This window comes from Myotis brandtii, unplaced genomic scaffold (genome assembly GCF_000412655.1).
Source record: "Myotis brandtii unplaced genomic scaffold, ASM41265v1 scaffold99, whole genome shotgun sequence".
Taxonomy (NCBI): domain Eukaryota; kingdom Metazoa; phylum Chordata; class Mammalia; order Chiroptera; family Vespertilionidae; genus Myotis; species Myotis brandtii.
Window position 1 is genome coordinate 1,607,556 of NW_005372121.1, and position 11,736 is coordinate 1,619,291.

At 38.0% G+C, this 11,736-nt stretch overlaps 1 protein-coding gene across 1 annotated transcript in view; it reads left to right on the plus strand.

Moving 5' to 3' along the window:
• The window catches only part of MEGF6 (multiple EGF-like-domains 6), a 611,514-nt gene that overhangs the window by 366,953 nt on the left and 232,825 nt on the right, over positions 1-11,736 (plus strand). The window contains exon 6 of the mRNA XM_014533611.1: positions 8,548-8,670. Within this exon, the coding sequence (XP_014389097.1) occupies positions 8,548-8,670 (123 nt within the window). The remainder of the gene's footprint in view (positions 1-8,547; positions 8,671-11,736) is intronic.

Here is an 11,736-nt window from a genome sequence, read left to right on the forward strand (position 1 = left end):
TAACTGTGAGATGACAAAATAATTGTTTTAAGCTACCAGACAAGATTTTGGGAGTGATTTGTTACAAAGCAACCCCGTCACACAGCTGGGCAGTAATAGGGCCAGAATTTGAACCCACTCTTACTCCTATACCTGAAAACAAAGCTTCAGAAAATTCATAGACATTCCTTTGGGTTTAAGTAAAAGCTTCATGTCACCTGATTGTGTTGCAAAAATCTGCCCTCTCCTTCAAATCAATATACTGAAGGGCAGGAAATGTTTTTGCATAGTGAGCTGTTTCTTTTGTGGTTGGAAATTAAATGTAGGAAGAATAAGAGGATGTTTAATGGGATCATAAACACTGTCATAATTGTAAAAGCTGACTGTCCAATGATTGAGTAGATATATGTTGCACCATCTGAGTAATGACTCCCAACCCTATTAAAATGACTTGGCCATTTAGATCGGGGGAAACAGTGAAATTTTTAACAAGGCAATAGCTTCTGAATACACAGCTTGAGTGTGGAAGACTGAAACTATGCTGGAACCCAGAAAGCTTGGATTTCAGTGAGCTTGAATTTTAATCTTGCTTTTAATTAATTTACAGCAACTTGTTGAATTGTGTCTCCCACACTAGCTAGTAAGCTTACTTGCCATGAGAACAAGAGTTTATCTTTAAAAAAACATGATAAAGAATGGGTTTGATCCCTGCATTCTCTGGGCACTGTAAAGAAGGCATTCAATAAATATGTACTAAGTGAAGGAATGGATATACAATACAGTATTGCTATCATCACCATGTTGTACAAATGATCTTCAGAATCCATTCAACTTAATCAAAACATTGTACTCTTTGACCAATATCTCCTCTGCTCTGGCAAACAAACTCCATTCTACTTCTATGAGTTTTATTATTCAAGATTCCACATAAAAAATAAGATTATGCAGTATTTGTCTGGCTTATTTCACTTAGAATAATGCCCTCCATGTTCACCTATGTTGTTGCAAATGACAGAATTTCCTTCTTTTTTAAGGTTTAATAATATTCTAGTGTGTATATTATATATACCACATTTTTAAAACCATCTGTCCATGAATGAACATTTGGGCTGCTTCTGAGTGTTGAATATTGTGAATAAACTGTAATGAACGTGGGAATACAGTTATCTCTTTGAGATCCAGACTGAGTTCCCTTTGGAAATATACCCAAAAGTGGGATTGCTGGATCATATGGTAGTTCTACTTCTACTTTTAATTTTTGTAGGACCCTCATATTGTTTTCTATATCAATTTACATTCCTCCTAAAGGGGTTTAATTCTCTCCACATCCTCACCAATACCTTTTATATTATCTTTTTGATAACTGCCATTATAAAATGTTTAAAGTGATAATCTCATTGTGTTTTTTTAAAAAATATATTTTATTGACTTTTTTTACACAGAGGAAGGGAGAGGGAGAGAGAGTTAGAAACATCGATGAGAGAGAAACATCGATCAGCTGCCTCCTGCACACCTCCTACTGGGGATGTGCCCGCAACCAAGGTACATGCCCTTGACCAGAATCGAACCTGGGACCTTTCAGTCCACAGGCCGATGCTCTGTCCACTGAGCCAAACCGGTTAGGGCATCTCATTGTGGTTTTGATTCCATTTCCTATCTGATTTGTGATTTGAGCAGCTTTTCATATACATGTTGGGCATTTGTGTGTCTTATGAGAAATGTCTATTTAGGTCCTTTGCCCATTTTTAAATTGTTATTTTGTTTTTTTGCTGGTTGAGTTGTAAGTGTGCCTTATATATTAAATCTCTCAATACACACACACACACACACACACACACACACACACACACAGAGTGGTAACTATGAGGTACTGGATAACATATTTACCTTTATTGTGGTGATCTTTACACAATGTATACATGTATAACATCAAGTTGTATGACTTAAATATGCACAATTGTCAAAAATATCTCAGTAAATTTATTTTAAAAAGGAATAAATACAACTCTTAGACTCTCAGTTTTCTTATTTTGAAATATAGACCAACCATTGAATTTGCATTTCAGAAATTATCAGCACTTGTCTTACTTAGACCAGGACATTTCCTAGGTCATGAAAGGGCCTGCACTTCATAAAAAAAATGAATAGGTGCTTTTAAAATGTATGTTCTTGACATGTTGAAGGCTATATCAATGTTATGTGTAAAACAAATACTGTTAGCACTGGCATGTTCCTACAAAAGTCCTGTAATAATTCCTTAAAAAGGAGTATTTGAGAATCCAGATAAAAGGTGTAGGATGTGTTATTTTACTTCAGGCTACAAAGGCTCTTGTGATTTCTTAATACTTTTCTGAGATAGACTTTTCTCAACCCTGTCTACCTCAACTCAGAAAGTTCAATTCTACCATTATTAATAATAAGGTCTACTATGCTGACCTGTTTTGTGAAGTTCAAATGTAACTCTGAATGTAAGAATATGATGCAAATGTGAATTATGTAAATCAATATATAATTGTTAATTATAATTATTAATCACGACTAATTTGCATTATTGAAAACTCAAAGGAAATAAAGACCAAAAAACCAAATCATTTTTTGCTAGTTGTGTTGTAAACTTGTCTGTGACCTGATGCCTTCATGGACAAAAGCTGATAATTCAGTATGACTGTGTCTTCTACAAACTTGAAACCTTCCACCATATCCACAGTAGAGCTATTTTTTGTAGCTACTCGGTAAGAATATTATAGAAATTGTGCTTGGACGATTACCTTGCTATGAATTGGACAAAAACGGGGGAAAAATTGAAAGAGAACAAATTTAATTTGTAACTAATGTAAGGTCGGAGTTGTTCAAGGATACAGGCAGACACAGCAACCAAGAGGGGAGTTTATTAGAGGGAACAGGGATGGAGCCACAACCGGGGATGGTTAGGATTCAGTTTCCACTGTCCTTGGGGTTAGAGTTTATGCGCAACGACCACGAGGGGAGGAGGCTGGGGGATGTCAGTGTTCTAGTCTGGTTAGATGGAGTTCATTGTCCTTCAGACCTATTAGTGCTGGAGATTGAGGCTGTGGGTTGTAAGTGGCCACTGTTATCATTAGCCTGCTGTCTCGCTCTTGGTGCGGCTGCCTCCTGTTGTGCTGGATAGGGTGACCGTTGGCTGTTGCGCAGAATGAGGCTGGGGCCACTTTCTTATTCAGGACTTTCTAGTCTGCCTGAGCCAAATGTCTTCTGCTGGCCTGTCAACTAACATTTAAGAAATAATGATAATAGAAATAATAGATCACCCTTATCATATGACTAAACAGTTCTATTCATTTTACATGCAATAATTTAATTTTCACAACAAATTAAAAGACAGGGTACTATGAATACTGCCCTCATTTTACAGATGATAAACTAAAGAATAGAGAGGATAAGTGAATTACCCAACTAAGAAGAAGATCCAATAGTCATATAGAGTCCAAACACCATAGTTTTGACCATATTACTATATTCAATTTAAACAAATAAGTATTATAAGTATTAGTTTAAATTAAAATTTTCAGTTAAAAGAAGCTTTATAAATACCCCAAAATATTTTTAAACATATCCCAATTATTAACATATAGCACAATTGCAAGGAGATAATTTTAAAATTGTTAGTTAACTTCACTGATTTATTGCAAATTTAGTGAGATCTGACATACACTTAAAGTTAGCATGACTTTAGTTTTAATAGTTTCCCTTTTGAAAAATTCTTAAAAATAAATATATCTCTAGAAATATAGGCTGCATTAAAAGAATATGCTATAATATCTCATTTTTCAATGTCTCTGGTTTCACTTATTTAAAGTAGTTATTGTGTAATGTAAGTGTTTCCTATCAAAATGTAACTTTTTTCCACAATTCCCTTTGTTAGATGAACTTCTGCGAAATCTTTTGTAAAATTCATTTAGTGGAAATATGAAAGAAAAAAATAAAGCATTTATATTTAGTCCCTGAGAATGCATTTATATTGGGTTTCAAAATTTACAAGGCATTTCATAGGTATTATCATTGCTATACTTATCAACATTTCTATGATGTATCATCATATCCCCTTTTGAATGAATAAGAAGAGCCTCGCAAATGTGAAGGGAATAACATGGTATGTCACATAAGTGGTAGAACTAAGATTCAAACCTAGATCCTCAGAGCCTGAAGTTCAATATTCTATTGCATTATAGCTGTGATTGTCTCTTCCTTTTTGTACAGTGGCCATGTAAGTAAGGAAGTCACTGGCTCCCAAGGAATGATCACTGATACTTTCTCCAGTAGGTGGTCTAACACATTTCCACATTTCTTCTTTCTTTTTCTCCACCACTGATAAGGAATAGTACTTAAGTAGGAACTTGATTGTGTCTCAGGAAATTCATGAAGATCAAGATTTTTGTTTTGAGGTTCTCAGTTTGTTTCCTAGTGACTAGGAATAGACCCAGTTGCTCTAGTCTTAGAATGAAACCATGTATACAGCATTTTAAGGAAAATTCTAGAATTTAAAACCATGCATAGAAGTTATTCTATTAGCATTATCTAATCCTACAGAATATTTGTATTGTTAGTATACTTCATGTATAATTCTATAATCCCAAAATGAGGTCATAAAGACCCAGAACATTATTTAAGTACATTTTTAATTGTATTTTGGGCATGTTGATTAATGCCGTATCTTACCTTAACCTATAGAGAATTACATTAAACCTGGTACCTAAAGAGAAATCGACTGATTTGTTATCAAAGCTAATTGCAATAACAAGCTTAGGTCATCACTTCATGAAGCCTATTGATTTGAAAATAACTATAACACATAAGAGGTGTGTGCACTTTTGGGGTAATTTTCACAAAGCAAACACCCAATCCTTTTAAAACAAAAATACACATGCTAAATTGAGCCAAATACATTTGGTTTAGAGAAAGATGTAAAATTAAAGCACTTTTAATTTTGCCTTTTTACTCTGCATTGTGTCTTCTCTGTTCAGCATTTGCTATGTTTCTAAAAGCAGTATAAGCTATTACTAAAACTGTATAAACACAGACTAAATGTATTACATGATTTTAGAATGATAGCATGCTTAGGAAAGCAAACAAATAAAAGGAGCTCAAATTCACACATTTTTTAAAAGAGAAATGTATAGTTTATTTGTTAATTAATTGAACAGGCCTTTAACGTGTTTGCAGTTCTGTTGCATTTGTCCTACAACCAGAAATGCAACACTGTTCTTGCAAATATCATATGTAATTCTTGAAGAGACTACAGTCTGTCATTACAGATGGATTGATAGCCTGGATGATATCATTGAACTTTTGTCATGCCGAACCTGAAAGACTTGCTATGTGTCAGAGAATTTTTGTCATTCATCTTGCTTTTGAAAGGCCAAATTTATTTGCAACCTTGAATGACATTGGACACATGAAGCAGCCTGAAATCTATCATGCAGTGAGTATCTTATAAAACTGCAATTTAAAATCCTAAGTATTGACTTGGTTTTCAGAACTACCTTCAAAGCCAATGACTTTCAAATTTTTTATTTATGTACACTGATTTTCAATGGATAACAAAAAACTTTATGTTTTCATTTATTTATTTTTCCGAGTACATCAGGTCACCAAACATCTGCCATGCTTTCTTTACTTGTTAAAGAAAAGTAGAAACCAACAGAAGTGGAAATACATGCATATATTTTTATGTATTAATATCAATATGTAACTGACAAGCACTAGTAAGGAAGTCTATCCTTTGGTTGGCTTGTTCAGATAATTTTTTAAAAATTTCAGATTGTACATAAGTACAATACAGTTGCATGAAAGTAGTGCTATCAAAAGAAAAGCAAAATTGTTTCTGAACTTTCTGTTGTAGAAAAAGAAATGTGGTATATGTTACTATCCTATATAATAAAAGCCTAATATGCTAAGTGTCTGGTCATCCGGTCGCTGTTCAACCAATCAAACCATAATATGCTAAGGCCGCTCAACCACTCGGTATGACATGCACTGACTACCAGGGGGCAGAGAGTCGACCGGTCAACCACTTGCTATGACATGCACTGACCACCAGTGGGCAGACACTCCAACTGGTAGGTGAGCTTGCAGTTGGGGTCCAGCCAATTGGAACTGAGCGAGATGGGCCAGACATGCCCTGGAGCCCTCCCACAGTCCCTCCTCATCAGGCCAACCTCCCGTGTCCCTCCCCGGCCCTGATCATGCACCGGTGGGGGTCCCTCAGCCTGGCCTGTGCCCTCTTGCAATCCAGGACCCCTTGGGGGATGTCGGAGAGCTGGTTTCGGCTCGATCCTGCAGGACAGGCCGAGGGACTCCACTGTTGCACAAATTTGTGCACCAGGCCTCTAGTAAATGTATAATTCCATCCATATGAAAACTGAATTTATGTTCAATACAAACAAAACAAGAAAGCAATTGAATGTCTACTATGAACCAGGTTTGAATTCTCAAATATAGTAGCTAATGTTTAGCTAATAGTAATAATAATAATAGTTACTATTTACAGCGTTTGTATGCACGCACATATAAGATCTCAGACCCAGATGGCACCACAAATAAACTCTTCCAAACATTTAAGTAAGAAATTATAATAATCTCACAGGTTCTTTCAGAAAACATAGGAGCAAAAACTTCCCCACTTGTTTTATGCATACAGTATAATCTGGATACCAAAAACTATCATGAATATTCCAAGAAAGAAAAAGTTCAGGCAAACCTCTCTTCTGAATATAGTCACAAAAATCCTGAAAAATATTAGCTACCAAAATCCAGGAATATATAAAAAGCATAGTGTTCATGACCAGGTTACTTGCAAGGGATGAAAAAATGACAACAATGTAAGTCATCACATTAACAGAATTAACAAGAAAAACTGTATAATTATTTTTATAGATTCAGAAAAATCAGTAAATAAGATGTAACACCTGTTTATGATACAACTACCCAAGAAACTTGAAGTAGAAAGGAACTTTCTTAATCTGGTGAAACTAGTTTTAAAAAAACAACAACCCTATGGTACACATCATACCTACAATGAAATGTTGAAAACTGTCCTTCTGAGTTCAGAAGTAAAACAAGGATGATCATTGCCACCACTTCTATGGTCCATTCTACTTGACCCACTAGTCAAAGAACCAGTATTTTAAGTATTGGACAAACGGACAGAGTATTTGAGCAAGCACTTCAATAAGATGTTATCCCAATGACCAATAACATGAAAATGTGTTTAACCTAATTGTCACCAGGAAAATGAAAATTGAAATGATAATGTAATACTATTATACATGCCTCAGAAGAATAAAAATGAAACAAAATAAAACAGAATATCCCAAATGTTGGCAAGGATGAGTGGCATCTGGTCTCTAATACACACTGGTGGGAGTGTAAATTAGAATAACCGCTGCCCTAGCTGGTTTGGCTCAGTGGATAGAGTGTCATCGGCCTGTGGACTGAAGGGTCCCCAGTTTGATTTCAGTCAAGGGAACATGCCAGCATTGTGGGCTTGATCCCCAGTAGGGGACATGCAGGAGGCAGCTGATCAGTGATTCTCTCTCATCATTGATGTTTCTATCTCTCCCTCTCCCTTCCTCTCTGAAATCAATAAAAAATCTATAAAAAGAAAAGAATAATCCCTTTAGAAGATTATTTGGCTATAAACTATAAAGTAGAGCATATAATATCTGTCCCAGCAATTTCAGTCCTAGATATTACCCAGTAGAAATGCATATGTAAGTTTATTAAACACATGTATGAGAATGTTCATAGTAATAGTTTTTATAATAACCAAGAATAAAGTAATATCCAAATTCCCATCAATTGTGAAATATATACATTAAAATGGTGGCATATTCATCAATTTGAATAATACAGGATGGGGCAAAAGTAGGTTTACTAGTATACTTGTACATATGAAAAATAATACAATGATTAGTAAATAATAATACAAGAATAAATTCTGTTTCACATACATACATCTGTAAACCTACTTTTATCCCACCGTGAATACAGGAATAAGAATGAACAAACTACAAGTATATGCAACAACATGGATGTAGCTCATACCAGAATGCCAAAGGAAAAAAGCCACACACACAAATGCCAAGTGAGGTTATATATATAGTTAAAAAAAAAAACTAACCTGAAGAGGTTAACAATCAGGATAGTGGTTACCATCAGTCAGTCAGGGAAATCCTTGGGTGCTAGTACTGTGGTTTTATTGTGGTTGTATTGGGATAGTCTAAATCTGAATACTCTTTGAACTGTATACTTAAGATTTGTATATTTTTCCGTGTATGTGACCCATTTCAGTGAAAAGTTAACTAAAAATAAACCAAAGCAATCTCAACAGCTGTACAGCCAGGATTCAAAGTCAGTTATATCATTTGATTAGAGTACATTATCTCTAATTAGAATAATACATAGTTGTATTTCATTTCATCTGAGGTCAAAGAATAATATCATTCTGTACTGGTACATTTTAGGAGAGCCCCGAAAATATTTTTGTGTCTATTTAGAGGAGGCTAATTCTGTTTAAATATTTAATTGCAGATATAAATGAATGTGCCATTGACAATGGTGGCTGTCAGAACCAATGCTGTAATACAATTGGCAGTTATTACTGCAAGTGTCAAGCCGGCCAGAAGCTGGAGGAAGATGGCAGAGGATGTGAAGGTAACGGTTAGGACTGTCTGCTTACTGATAAGGGAAGAGAGGACATCTGTGGAATGCGAAGGAGAGGGTTTGTCTTTTATCCAGAGGCAGTTGAAGTGCCTGTGTTGAATGTTGTCAAGAGCTCAGATCTTCCTCTCATGTCTAGATTACAAAATTGTAACCCTAAGAACACTTCAAGTAGCTTATTATAGGAAACATATGATTATACGCTGGTTTGGTTGTGTCATGTTCTGAATATGGAATTTCAATCATTCATTTAAATCCCTGAAAAGTACATATTTTTGAAAATATTTCATTTAATTCTATAGTCAAAATGGTGCTTATCATAAAATACTCATATGTTGCTACAATAGAAATGGCAGGGCACAAAACTAACCACAGAAATTGTATTCTTGGCGTCGTCTTAGCTTTTTTTTTCACACAGACTTCAATTTTCTGTCTCTTTTAAAATGAAGTCATTCCTTCCTTTATTTATTAATTCATCATTTTGTTCATTTGACAGTCATTGAGTTTCTGCTCTGTATCAGGCATTATCCCATGCTTTGGGATATAAAAATTAATGAGAAATAAATTCTGCCCTGAAGGAGTTCACTGATTAGCAGCAGTGAAGATTGAAACATAAGCCGAAGCCTTGCAGAAGGCTGTTTTAAGGCATTATGGCATGGGGATAAATCCACTGGATTCAGGGGGCCTGGGTTTGAGTCTCAACTCTGCCACTTACAATTTACGTAACCTTGGGCACGTTATTTAATCTTGCTAAGACTCTTTTCTCATTTGTAAAATTTAGGATAATGGTAGTTCCTAAAACCCCAAAAGTTGCTGTGGGAATTAAATAAGATAATGCATCTAAAGCACTTCGCACAGTAGTGGCATATGGAAGCATTCAGGTGGTAACTAAGAATCGTACTCTCATTTGTGAACTCAGTTGTTGCCCATGTTGGGAATGTAAGAGGAGCAAAAGACTGCTTCCTTTGTTGTTCTCAAAAAGGGGAGACATGGACACTAAAAAGGATTCCTGGACTTTCCCAACTTATTTTTTTTCCTATCCATACTATCAAAATGCCTGAGTATTTTATTAGGTCACTTAGAAATTCATGTATTCTAACTGTGGTTTCCTATTGATCTTACACACTTATATTCATTTTTTTTACCTGATAATATCTATTCCTGATGAAGCATATATGAGTAAGCTCATAGGAGAAAACAAAAGACATTCAGCTGAAAGTGGTTGGGGCTGGCTGTTGGCTTGATTGGGACTGCCGAGACCAGACAAGCTATCGGTGTGAGTAGCCAGGACCACCCGTTGGTGGCCGCTGGGCTGGAGGATTTATCAGACTCTCAGGAAGGTATGTGCTTCAGTCCTTCTGGCAAGGCTCTGGCAGACAGCCACAAGAGGGTTCTAGGTAGACAGCCAGATGTTCAAGTGCAGCTGCATCTGGGCCTTTCTGAGACAGGTTTCACCCCAAGCAAGGCCCTCTGCCACGAACGATATCTATATATAAAACCCTAATATGCAAATAGACTGAACAGTGGAACAACCAAACAACCGAACAACCAGTCGCTATGATGTGTGCTGACCACTGGTAGTGTGCAGGGAACATGGCAGGCGTCGGCTGTGGCGGGATGGTGGAACAGGTGAGCAGGGGCACCAGATCAAGGCAGGGCATCGATCTCTGTCATTGGAGCGAGCCTCAGGTGGTTACTGAAAATTCTTTGCTCCTGCACGCCACGGTCCCACCTGGCGCTTTGACCTGCTGCCGGCACCGGCCCTGCTCACACCCGCTGCTGGTACTGGAGCTGCCACTTACACCCGCTGCTGGTGCCAGCCCCAATTGCTCCACACGGTCAGCACGTGCAAGCGGGGCAGGCGCTGTCAGCGCATGGGAGCGGCAATGGTGGGAGCGGGGCTGTGGGCAGACAAGGGACTAGGGACCACAGCAGGAGGGGCTGGGCGGGGGCATGGAGGATGGGCTGAGGCCCACCCCTGTGCCCACCGGAGTCTCCTGGTCCACAGTTCCTTTCAAGGTGCACGAATTCATGCACTGGGCCCCTAGTATGTGTATAAGGGCAAGCCCTAAATTCACCCAGGCTCTTTTCCTTGAAAGTAAGATAATCTTTATTTATGATGAGATTGTTTAACAAAGGTGTTCCCAGTACTGATTCAGTATCAGAGTGTATTTTTGAAGTGGTTGTTTGCGGCAGCAGTCTGCGGTGTTTACCTATGCTGCCATCTTGGTCTCTGGAGCTGCCACTTACACCCGCTGCTGGTGCCAGCCCCAATTGCTCCACACGGTCAGCGTGTGCAAGCGGGGCAGGCGCTGTCAGCGCATGGGAGCGGCGATGGTGGGAGCGGGGCTGTGGGCAGACAAGGGACTAGGGACCACAGCAGGAGGGGCTGGGCGGGGGCATGGAGGATGGGCTGAGGCCCACCCCTGTGCCCACCGGAGTCTCCTGGTCCACAGTTCCTTTCAAGGTGCACGAATTCATGCACTGGGCCCCTAGTATGTGTATAAGGGCAAGCCCTAAATTCACCCAGGCTCTTTTCCTTGAAAGTAAGATAATCTTTATTTATGATGAGATTGTTTAACAAAGGTGTTCCCAGTACTGATTCAGTATCAGAGAAGGAGAGGAGTCAAGGCCCCCAAGGTGTTCAAATGAAAGGTGGGGCAATGACCACTGAAGCGTATTCTACACGCTGAGAATATTCTTTGTCATCATGACCCCTCCCTTCCCTGACATTCTCTTCATTTCTTTTTGACTGAGTATCATTATATTATAGACATATTTGAAGAGCCCAGCACAACAATTAGCCACTGTTAGGTATGACAATTGCTATTACTTTTTTTTAATATATTTTGTTAATTGATTTTTTACAGAGAGGAAGGGAGAGGGATAGAGAGTTAGAAACATCGATGAGAGAGAAACATCTATCAGCTACCTCCTGCACACCTCCTACTGGGGATGTGCCCGCAACCAAGGTACATGCCCTTTACCGGAATCGAACCTGGGACCTTTCAGTCCGCAGGCCGACGCTCTATCCACTGAGCCAAACCAGTTAGGGCTGCT